Below are 12,774 nucleotides of genomic sequence, written 5' to 3' on the forward strand. Positions count from 1 at the left end.
TTCAATAAGATGATTTGGTTTTCTTAAATAATGGAGTCTATGGAAGAGAGAAGTTACAGTAAAAAATTAATGATGTACTGAAAAAGAATGGAGAGGAACCAAATGAAAAGGCTCCTCGTGGAAATACTGCAATGGTACAGAAAACTGATGATGAGTAGCTAAACCAGAGTCAAATATAACAATTTTTACACTGACAGAATTGATGCAGTGTCCCTGCTTGGGGGAAGGAGTGAGGAACAGAAGCTGAATCTGACTGAAGTTTACATTTTAATCACAGTATTTAAGAAGGTGTATGTGTCTTTCAGATAAAAGATGATCCTATACAATTTGCTTTAAAAATCTTAATAAATGGATACTTCTTGATTCCCTATATTTTGAACCAATTCACAGCCAATATTTGAAAACTGATCATGATGTTAGTTTCTTCATCATTCGCTCTTCAGCAGCTATTTATATGAGCCCTTCTTTTCTTTCCATTTTTGGTATTGTCCAGCTCTCTTGCTTTCTCTGATCCCAGCATGTAATTTATCTCTCTTTTATCTGTTCCTAAATGCCTACTCATTTCCTTTCTAAAAATATTTGAAGTATTTGTTGTCAATTTTTTGTAAACACTTTGTATCTTTTGAAGTCTTTCCTTTTGACTTACAACCCTTATATTTTTTTTCCAAAATTTTCCCATGATATAATGCTTCTAAATATATGATATACGATCGTCTATCTTCTCTTTCACAAATACCTAAATAATCACAGTGACTTTGAGGACAGCTGGTATGAGGGGTGTTGCTTAGATTAATGTTATTTAAAAGATTCACATAATTTTGCCAACTGAAGATAATTTCTAAATCAAAATAAGGATACAAAATGGACTAAAGAAAATACTTTGAAACATGATTAATTTTAATATGTTTACAGGGAAAGAGTAGATTCACCAGCAGAAAAACAATTACCAAAATTAACATTTTACAGTTTTTTAGTCTTAAAGCACAATACATTTTCCATACAAACAAATATATCACCATTACAGATACAATAATATGGCAACATTTATACACAAGGCCATTTGCCAGTAAGAAAATCAGTGGCAATGGTGATACAATACATTAGTTCATCTTTGTTAAATTTTTTGCTATTATACTTCCTGGCCTGCAGGAGTATTTGCCAGGATAACACTATAAATGTGTGACCTCAGTTTGAACAATACATAGAAGGCTCTGGTTGCCCATGCTTAATCCTAATCTATTATAGGATCACTAGAAATGATTTCGTACCACTACTCTGACATAATTCCATTTACTATTAAGGTCATTCCCAAGGAATCAAACAGTTTAACAGATTCACTTGGATATTAAGAAATTATTTTATACAAAATAAGTGCAACATCAGGATTTAATATTCTATATACCTAAACTTAATAGAAGAGAAAAACTATACAGGTATTTCATTGAAAATTATCTGATATTATGTGAAGTAGGTAATCATAGCACTGAACCTGGGAAAATAAAGTCTTTTTCATCCTTAGAGTTACTGTTTTTATTACTGTTTTTAAATGCACCAGGTGATCTTCTGAGGACCATTCACATTCAATGTTTATTTTCATGTTACTAGTGGCATGTACAAAGCACCATATAACATAATATATGAAATGTAGAATAATTATGACTATGTAATACTGTAGAAATAACTGCTAAGAAAATATAGCAATATTTAACACAGGATTTCTAAAACCATTACATATTCATTATTTTTCCCAAAGCTAATAATGTCCCATGTTTTATTTTACAGATGTAGTCTATCAAGATTTATATGCATTTGACCCTTTTGGGGGACTGAAAATAGCTGATATCTTCTGTACAGTAATGTTACAGTTTTATACAAACTTAAGAAACATGGTATTTGGAACAGTCTTTACAATCCTCTTCCAACTGTTCCATTTCACATAACAGCAAATACTCTGAAAGCCTTTCCTCCTGGAGGATTCTGTAAGCTGCAAAAAAAAAAAAAAAATACACAAAGTACATTGATGTCATCTCCATGCATAATCCTTCAAACAAATCATGCTTTCTTATGACAGTCAATAAAACAGCTCTGTGAATCCAGATGGTCATCTTTCTCAAGACTACTATAGTTTATAGTTCTTGGAAAGCTTGAGTGGGGATGACATAATTCTTTAAATCATATGCTGGCTACAAGTTTACTAAAGAAATTTAAGGTGCACAGAAGTAATATTGGTACTTTATATTAAACTTCAAAGATTCCAGGTCATGTTTTCATACATTACCACCTTTAGTTCCAATAAAGTAGAGTTAAGCAGTTCTTATGCCATTCTACTAGGGAAATACAAAGATCCAGGTTTACAACTGACTGGCATGGTTATAAGTTTGTGGTGTTGGTGTTCAGCCACTCAGTTGTGTTTGACTCTTTGGGACCCCATGGACTATAGCCCGCCAGGCTCCTCTGTCATGGGATTTCCCAGGCAAGAATACTGGAGTGGGTCTCCTGGGGTTCTTCCCGACCCAGGGATCAAACCTGCATTTCCTGTGTCTCCTGAATTAGGCAGGCAGATTCTTTACCACTGAGCCACCTGGGAAGCCCTATGTAGCTGGCATACTTATTAATATTTTTAACGTATGTGGTTTAAAACAAATCTTAGGAAATTTAATGGTCAAGTCTGGAAGGTTCTAAGTATTTCTTCACCAAAATGGAAACATGAACACAAAAACAAATCACTCAATCTCTTTTCAGAAATATTCTAAAACAGAACTTCAAAGCAATGCAGAATCATTCCTTTTACTGTTTAATAAATTATTTATACGCTCTTTGACAATATTAATCAGGGTATGTTTTGCTTAAATGCCTCAAATTTAAACCATTAATCATCATTTATTCTAATCAAATTTAAACTTTTGAAGTCTATACTTCTGCACAAAAGTTTATTTTCTAAACAATACAAAAAAGCTTTTAGAGATAAATACAATAAATGCTATGGGGATACAAAATGCAATTTATTTTATGTATGTATTCATGTACTACAAAAGGGGAGAATTTTAAAATGAAGAAAAGAATGTTAGAAGTGTGCACATACCACATTACACAGTAACACACACACACAGCAGGTTTTGCATACAAGCATATGGCTAATTGGAAGGCATTTTTATTTGTAGGAAACAAATTGACAAAATGCCCTAGAAAGTGTCTTTGTACACACTGATACACTGGAAAAATGTGTTATTTCTGAACTTACAGAACTAGTGCTGAATCTGATTTCTGAGACTGATTAGTTATATGACCTTGGGCATATCATTTAACCTCTCTGAGCCTCAATTAACATATCTGTAAATCAGAGTTTATAAAACCAACTTTATAAGGGTACTGGTGGAGCCAAGTTCATATACTTAAAGGGCCAACAGCATCTGAAAATTCATGGTAGGTGTTCAAAAATAGTCTCAGTTTTCTTAGGATATCATCTATCTTATTTTAAAATATGATAGGTAAATGAGACCACATTACTCAATTTAGCATATAAAACTGCATTATCATTCTCTTTAACTCAATCTCCTTTGAAGTGAAGTGAAAGTCACTTAGTCATGTCCAACTCTTTGTGACCTCAAGGACTATAGCCCACCAGGATCCTCTATCCATGAGACTCTCCAGGCAAGAATACTGGAGTGGGTGGCCATTCCCTTCTCCAGGGGATCTTCCCAAACCTGGGTCACCCATATTGCAGGCATATGCTTTACCATCTAAGCCACCAGGGAAGCCCTAATGTACTTTATATAACATATATATATATATATATATACATAAATAAATATATATATGTGTGTGTGTGTGTGTATTATATGATATGATATATAAAGTAAAGAGAGAGGGTGACAGATGGGGGAAGGGTGTAGGGAATGAGCCTGTTGACCTTTTATTGAAGAAATTCTTAGGATATTCCATGTTTGACCATTAAATTTCCTCATGAAATTTTTTCTTGAAACCATGCTACTGCTGCTAAGTCACTTCAGTTGTGTCCAACTCTGTGTGACCCCATAGACGGCAGCCCACCAGGCTACCCCATCCCTGGGATTCTCCAGGCAATAACACTGGAGTGGGTTGCCATTTCCTTCTCCAATGCATGAAAGTGAAAAGTGAAAGTGAAATTGCTCAGTTGTGTCCGACCCTCAGCGACCCCGTGGACTGCAGCCTTCCAGGCTCCTCCATCCATGGGATTCTCCAGGCAAGAATACTGGAGTGGGGTGCCATTGCCTTCTCCTCTTGAAACCATAAATGTTAAATATATTAGTAAGTACGATGGCAATACAATTTCAATTTTGTTCAGATTTAAGAAACAGTAAGTTAGTGCTCTAGGGCCAGCCAGATAAGCCAGGTTGTTGAGAAGTCAACTTCTTAACAATAGCCTCTTGATGATACAGTCTCATTGGAAACTAGATGCTAAATACAAAGTTGTCATTTGATGAAGAATGGCACCCAGATGCTTATGTGAAGGCAATCCAGATAACCTGCATGGCGCATCCTTTGGTGTTCTTTAGAAAAACTTTACCATATGTGCAAACAAACCCTTGAAGAACTCAGTAAATGTTTAAAAGTCAGGAATTTTCCTGTATCTACACAAAATGCACAGACTTAATTCTACTTCCATAAGTACCAATGATTTGAAAAATTACTACAGGGTTTTTGTTTTTTTCTCTTAACTTTTATTATTACTTGATAAAGTAAGTTACATGCATTTTTCTCAAACCACTGAAATATGTAATACTAACGAGCCAAATATAAGATAACCTGAAAGGGTTCATTTATACCATGCTAGGCATCCGACTTCCAAGCAAACAGAGAATTTGGTTCCAGAGAAAATTGGACTCATTGTTTTTGTCAAATACTTTGTCAGATAACTGGATTAGAGAAATATTCAGTGCCTTGCTCACCTAGAAAGAATTACATATAAATACTAATCTAGAAAATCCGAAAGAGGATGAAAGAAATTTCCTTTTTATAAGATCAGTTAACAAAAGAATGGTTCTGACTCGTAATCCGATTTTCATGTTGATTTTTATAAGCCTGCAGGAGACAGGCACCTCTGGTACTACGACTCCTCCCATCCCTGGAAGACCCACTATTCTACAGCCTGCAAAGGAAGCACACTGGCTTAGTCACGAAACCTCAAAGCCATGCAGGTTGGCTGTAAAGCCAGCATAAAGGGAGAGATGATATATAAAAAAATACATATTAAATAAATATATATGTACACATATATTAATTTACCTTTCTGAGAAGATTCCATTCTGAAAAGAAGCAGTGTAAGTCTTTCTTTTGTCCACAGGCATCACATCAACATAACCCCCCTGATTCTGAACCACGCCAGCGTGTATAGCGGCTCTGCAGATACTGGACAGCTGAGGAAGCAAGGAAAAAACCACCATCATTAGCAAATGCTTGCTGAATTTGTCCAGTCTTCTCTTCAATTGGACACAAGGTCACTGACATCCATCTCTCTACAGATTCCCAGTAAGCAACTACAAGATGATGTTTTGTGCATAAAGGAATCTTTCAAAAGTCACAAAGTGTTAGTCGATGAGTCGTGTCCGACTCTTTGTGACCCCATGAACTGTAGCCCACCAGGCTCCTCTGTCCTACCCATGGAGTGGGTAGCCATTCCCTTCTCCAGGGGTTTTTCCTGACCCAGGAATTGAACCCAGGTTTTCCAGCACACCAGGCAGATCCTTTAACATCTTGAGGCACCAGGGAAGCTCATTCAAATTCACAAAGTTAAAGCCAATTTTGATCTAAGACTTGGTTTGTGTATTTTTGTAAACAGTGTGATTTATTTCTTGACCCATATATAAATATTTAGAGTCTCATTTCTTTTTTTATTTTATTTTTAAACTTACAATATTGTATTGGTTCTGCCATATATCGAAATGAATCCGCATTTCTTTAAAACTTATTTGAAGCTAAGTTGTGGGTTTGGGGTTTTGTTTGTTTGTTTTGGTTGCGGGTGGGCAAAAGGAAGGTATTTTGTACTCTGACAATCCAGGTAGATTTGGAAATCAACCCTGAAGATTCACTGGAAGGGCTGATGCTGAAGCTGAAGCTCCAATACTTCACACACCTGAATTTGAAGAGCCGACTCACTGGAAAAGACCCTGATGCTGGGAAAGATTGAAGGCAAGAGAAGGGGGTGACAGAGGACGAGATTGCTGGATGGCATCACCAACTCACTGGACATGAATCTAAGCAAACTCCGGGAGGTAATGAAGGACAGGGGAGCCTGGTGTGCTACAGTCCATGGGGTCACAAGGAGTCGGACACAACTTAGTGACTGAACAACAACAAATCCACTTGGAGATATCTTGTGGTTTAAAGCAAATGTCCTATTGAAAGCAATTCAGATATCAACAAAATTATTTCAGGTTAAAGCAGAAAATAAAGAAAAGCCAATGCTGAGCAAGTGGAGATCTGAAGGCCAATCTTTAGGGTGACTGCATGGATAAGATCCCTTCACCAGCTAACCATCCAAACAGCAAACTTTAACACTATTGTCCAAGCAATAAAATACAAATTAGCTCCTTTTATCTCTTCAAGGGCCTATTTATTATTCTTAAATTTTAGCCTTTGGGACTTCTCTGGTGGTCCAGTGTTTAAGAATCCACCTTGCAGTGTTGGGGGACACAGATTCTATCCCTAGTCTAGGAGCTAAGATCCTACATGTCACAGGCAACTAAACCTATGCCCCACAACTAGACTCCACGTCACAACTAGAGAATCTGTGTACTGCAGAGAGGGGTCCCACGTGCCACAACTAGGAACTGACATCGCCAAATCAATCAATAAATATTTTTAAAAAATTGAGTCTTTGCTAGTCCCCATTCCAGTCACTGACCAAATGTTCCCAGGCTGGATTATCTGCACCCCATTTATATTCAGTTTTGACTTTAAACAACTCACACATAGTTATGGATATCTCTACAGTCCCTTTTCCAACATATAAGCATGTATTAAAAGTGGGGTGGCTTTTCCTATTAGACAATAAAATCTATGCAGAGAAAACCTGCCCAAAATAACAACCCCAAGAAGAAAAATATGAAGTAACAATCACAGCTTCTACGTAGATGCGCAAGGTCTATCACTGTTTTGAACATTCTGACATGAAGCACCAGGAAAGTTCTATATTCGCATTCTACCAGTTATATAATCAGAATTGAATGAAATTTCTATAAAGGAGAGAATTGTTTCAGGCCCAACAAACACTGCCATTTTTTACACAACTTAATTCTAGAAGTCAATGTTTTTCTTTTGACCAAATAAAGTCTTCTGTAGATTTTAATATCTGCTTTCATCCAAATGTTCTACCAAAATTTGTCAATAGCTGAGTAGATCCTGAGGAAATCCCACAAAAACGAAACACTTAAACTGTTTCAGTATAAAGCAATCTATGCCATAGCCCCAAGGGTCTTTTCTGAACCCACTGGTGTGCTCTTTTCTTATCTCTATGCACATATGAGTGACTTAATGTGCTTTTTTAAGTTCACATAGGCATGTGCATCTTACGTGACCTTGCTTTATTACTGTGCTCTGAACTCTGCGGCATCAGTCAGTATTTATTAGATCAGAGAGACCGAATGCCAAGCTGTTTAATCCTTTTCGTGTTTTCGCTATATCACAAAATACCATACATCTAAAACCTTGAATCCTTACTCTGAAGAATCATTTTATTCACCATTTAAAGTCCCTAACTGAATTAATATTTATGTCCAATAGGGTTCATAACAGATGGAATTAAAAGTAACTCTGTACACATTTCAGTACTTATCCTGTTCTGTTAAAAGGGTATTATCAGCATTTTTCCCAAGGCAATAAAAGTGCTTAGATATAACATTCACTAAATCCAAGCACTTAATATGGTTTGAAACTATTGTTTTGCCCATAACTCTGCAGTCAGCAGGCATTCCAATTTGAGTTCAAAGGTCAGAGGAGATTTTCTTTTCCTGGTCACACTTTATAAAAACTAATATATCACAAAAAGAAAAAAATTTCTCTGTGAAATCAGTGGAACGTTTTTAATGAATGCAGAAATTCACTTCACCTCTAACAAATGAGAAATAAAAGCTCAAAGAAAGAGGGTGTACAAGTTGTAACTCTATAAATGGAAAGAGAGAGAGAGAGAAAAAGATGGGGAAGGGAAAGAAGTTGGGAGATCGTTTCTCATTTGTCCATATCTTGTATCTTTAAAGAGATAATGTATTTTGCAGGGGGAGTGTGAAAATTATTTCATTAATGGTTGATTCTGTACTTAACACATAAAATATTTATATTTCTAACTTACTCTGCATAATAATACACAATATTTTACCCCATTTCACTGAAATAAGATAAAAATAATCTCAAGCTAACAAACCCTTAACTCTATCAAAGAGATAGCTTATAGGAATAAAACCATATAGGATATTTTGAAAGATTTTCACTAGACATGAATAAAATTAAATTCTTTTACTTAAAGGGATAATTTGGGAACAATGATTTCTTTAGAAATGTCTCATGGTTTTATATTTGCCCATTCATATATCTATTATTTTTTTAACAAACTTTTCTGTGCAAGGTGTTTGCTGAATCACTGAATGTTCTAAGTTTTGTTAAAGCAAGAAGTAGGAGCCACAGATTCGATCACTGGGTTGGGAAGATCCCTGGAGAAGGAAATGACAACCCACTTTATAATACCTATTAGAACCTGTTAATTGCTAAATAAAAAGGAAAAAAACAAAACTAATAGGGTTAAAGAAAAGCAACATTATACTTAGCTTCTTTACAGAGAAAGTGGCAGTAATTTAGGATGTAAAGAATGACCATGACCATGATTTTGACAGAAAAATCAGAGAAAGGATGTTTACAAACAGAAACAAGAATCTAAGCACAAACAGTGAGGACCACTGAATTAAGACACCAGCAGGATTTAAGTTGCAGATAAGAAGACTGCAATTCTTCCCTGGTGGCTCAGATGGTAAAGAATCTGCCCACAATGCAAGAGACCAGAATTCGATCCCTGGGTCAGGAAGATCCCCTGGAGAAGGGAATGGCAACCCACTCCAGTATTCTTGCCTAGAGAACCCCATGGACAGAGTTGCCTAGTGGGTTACTCCATGGGATTGCAAAGAGTGGGAAATGACTGAGCGACTTTCACTACTACTACTAAGATGACTGCAAACTCGGAGCTGGAGAGAGACTTAGATTTGGAGAATAATTTCAGGGATAAAGGTGAACTAGGGAAAAACAAACCAACCAACCTGAACATAAATAAATTCACCAAGGGAAATACAGGTGTAATACACACATTTCAGGCCTCTTTTTCCAATCATATTCCCACAGTATTCTATTGAATAAGTGCATCAAGAATATACTTCTTAAATTTGTTTTTGTAACTCTTTGAATGAGATATTGGTGAAAGTGAAAGTCACTCAGTCGTGTCCGACTCTTTGCGACCCTATGGACCGTCATCCATGGAATTCTCCAGGCCAGAATACTGAAGTGGGTAGCCTTTCCCTTCTCCAGGGGATCTTCCCAACCCATCTGCCACCTAAAATCTAAACTTATCAGCATGGATTAATATTCAGATTCTCCAATTACATGCTTCAAAAGCTGGCTCTCTCCCTTCATCCCTCACACTAAACTGGCTGTAGCTACTTTTAGTTCTAATTCTCACCAGCTCAAATATAAGCAAACCTGCTATGACCATTTGAGATTTTGCCATGCCCACACAATTTGATGTGTGCCAAGCTGTAAATAAGACAGGCTTTGTTGCTGTTGTTCAGTTGCTAATTCGTATCCAACTCTCTTGGAACCCATGTACTGCCGTCTACCAGGTTCTTCTGTCCATGGGATTTCCCAGGTAAATGTGCCATGCCCACTTTCAGCTCTCTTGCTCTCACCTCCATGTCTCTGGAGAAGTCTTCCGCCCCACCTAGAATGTGCACTACTCCTCTTTACCAACTCACCTGAAACCTGGATTGGAAAGCACCATTTATCCACACTGAAGCCATGACAGCTACTCCTCCTGGTCCGCCCCAGTGCTGGCATCCATTACAATACACCATCAACTGGTTTGCTTTTGTGTGTCTTTTAACGATTACCTGTTTTTGATACTATGCTACTTTTTAAATACCCATTTGGCAGTGGAGAAACTGTTTATAAATTTGACAAACTCTTAACTATCCAGTTTATACTTCAAAAATCAAAAAGGCAAAGGAAGATTAAAGAAAAGCAAAATGCTTTATTCTTCTCAAGGATGCATCCAAGCTATTTTAGTGTCTGATATAGAATACAATATGCAAAAAAATTTAGTCAACATAAATTATGCACGCATATTTGCATATGGATATTTATTTTCACTGCTATTCATGACTGACTCTTTTGAGAATATGTATATCAACACAAGAGTCTGTTCTTTTTTTTTGTATACAAATGAAAATATATACATTTAAATATATATGTGAGTATATTTGGATGGATAGATAAATTAGTGCTTGCAGGCTTACTCCTGTCTGACTCTTTGCAACCCCATGGACTGTAGCTTGCCAGGCTCCTCTGTCCATGGAATTTTCTAGGCAAGAATAATATTCTTGCCATTTCCTACTCTAGGGGATCTTCCCGACCGAGGGATCAAAACTGTGTCTCCTGCATTGGCAGGTGGATTCTTCACCACTGTGCCACCTGGGAAGCCCAGATATATAAATACCAAGACCTACATAAATTAGGATACTTACATCAGAATAAATTCGAGTTCCAATTACACGAGCATAATGTGGATTTGCCTGCATACAGTTACGAGGACAGTATACTCTGAAAAATAAAGACATATTTACAAATACTAAGTAGCTAGTTATTTTAGTCTTTCTATTAGTAGTAAAACCATAGATATCCATACATAAGAGCTCAGAATTCTAAACCGTACTCATCTTTTTACTGAAGTATCGATGGTGTATAAAGTATGTTATAGGGTATAGAATAGGGTGATACAGAATTCTTATAGGTTATATCCATTTATAGTTACTACAAAATATTGGTTATATTCACTGTGTTATACAATACATCCTTGTAGTTCATTTCATACATAATAGTTTGTGCCTTTTAATGCCCTGCCTCTGTATTACTCACCCACTTCCCTCTCCCCATTGGTAGCCACTAGTTTCTTCTCTGTATCTATGAGTCGATTTTCTTTTTTTGCCATATTCACTACTTTACTGTATTTTTTAGATTTCACATATAAGTGATATCATACTGTATTTGTCCTTCTCTGTATGACTTATTAAACTTAGCATAATGCCCTCAGAGTCCATCCATGTAGTTGCAAACGGCAAATTTTTATTCTTTTTTATAGCTGAATAGTTTTTTTCTTCTGAAATAGGTCAATTGTAGAAGCCAGGCAGCAGACACAACTGCTTCTACTTACTTATCCACCCCAGCTTTTGGCACAAATGTGTTTCTTTTTTTCCCTCACTTTCTTTCAAAAGAAATTTAGCCAGAAAGCTTTCTAATTTGTGACTTCAAAGCAGAAAGATACATCAGGAAGTACTGTTCTCTTAGCATCTAGAAATTTGGTAACTAATGTGGGTGCAGAAATTAACAAATATATAACTTGGAAAAACTGAACCACTGTCTGCCACATATATCTCATAGTTTCTTTTCTCTATGATCCTATCTTTGGTATCTCATCCAGTTTCATGCTTTTCATGACAATTTCACTGTCATCTATAAACTGCTGATTTCCAAATTTACATCTCTAGTTGGGATCTTATCTCTTAATTCTAAATCTGTATTTATATATCCTGTTGTTTATTCAATATCTCCACTTGTTTTTGTTGTTGTTCAGTTGCTAAGTCATGTCCAGTTCTTTGCAACCCCATGAACTGCAACATGCCAGGCTTCTCTGTCCATCACTATCTCTCTGAGTTTCCTCAAACTCATGTCCATTGAGTCGGTGATGTGATCCAACCATCTCATCCTTTGTTGCCCCCTTTTCCTCCTGCTTTCAATTTTTCCCAGCACCAGGGCCTTTTCCAATGAGTCAGCTCTTCACATCAGGTGGCCCAAATATGGAGCTTCAGCTTCAGCATCGGTTCTTCCAAAGAATATTCAGGGTTGATTTCCTTTAGGATTGACTGGTTTAATCTCCTTGCTGTCCAAGGGACTGTCAAGAGTCTTCTCCAGCCCCACAGTTTGAAAGCATCCATTCTTCAGTGCTCAACCTTCCTTATGGTCCAACTCTCACATCCATACATGACTACTGGAAAAACCATAGCTTTGACAATATGGACCTTTGCCGGCAAAGTAATGTCTCTGCTTTTTAAAATACTGTCTAGGCTTGACATAACTGTTCTTCCAAGGAGCAAGCATCTTTTAATTTAGTGGCTGCAGTCACCATCCACGTTGATTTTATCTCCACTTAGGCCTAATAAACATCTCAAATTCAGCATGTTTGAAACCAAATTCCTAATCTCCTCCTCCAGTCCCCCAAATCTTCCTTCTTTAGGCTTCCTACAATAAATGTCAACTCCATTATTTGGTTGCACAAGCCAAAACCTTTATTCTAGGCTTAATCTCCCTCCTTACCTCAACCTTATATTCAACCCACCAGCAATTTCTATTGGGTGTACATTGAAATAAACTCTGAGCATCCTGAAGTACCATGATCACTGTGACTCTGGACTCTATCATCTGACACCCAGCTCACTACAATAAGCTCTCCTATGCTCTCTCTGCTTCCAATCTTGCCCCTTCCAA

The 12,774-nt window shown here is 36.7% G+C and overlaps 1 protein-coding gene across 1 annotated transcript in view; it reads right to left on the minus strand.

The window, feature by feature from the left end:
• Nucleotides 1-885: 885 nt before the first annotated feature.
• Nucleotides 886-12,774, minus strand: part of CRISPLD1 (cysteine rich secretory protein LCCL domain containing 1) — a 50,794-nt gene continuing 38,905 nt past the window's right edge. Inside the window, exons 13-15 of the mRNA XM_005895471.3 lie at nucleotides 10,758-10,833; nucleotides 5,266-5,396; nucleotides 886-1,984 (exon numbers count right to left, since the gene is read on the minus strand). Coding sequence (XP_005895533.1) covers nucleotides 1,933-1,984; nucleotides 5,266-5,396; nucleotides 10,758-10,833 — 259 coding nt within the window. The 3' untranslated portion in view covers nucleotides 886-1,932. The remainder of the gene's footprint in view (nucleotides 1,985-5,265; nucleotides 5,397-10,757; nucleotides 10,834-12,774) is intronic.

Source organism: Bos mutus, chromosome 14, assembly GCF_027580195.1.
Source record: "Bos mutus isolate GX-2022 chromosome 14, NWIPB_WYAK_1.1, whole genome shotgun sequence".
Taxonomy (NCBI): domain Eukaryota; kingdom Metazoa; phylum Chordata; class Mammalia; order Artiodactyla; family Bovidae; genus Bos; species Bos mutus.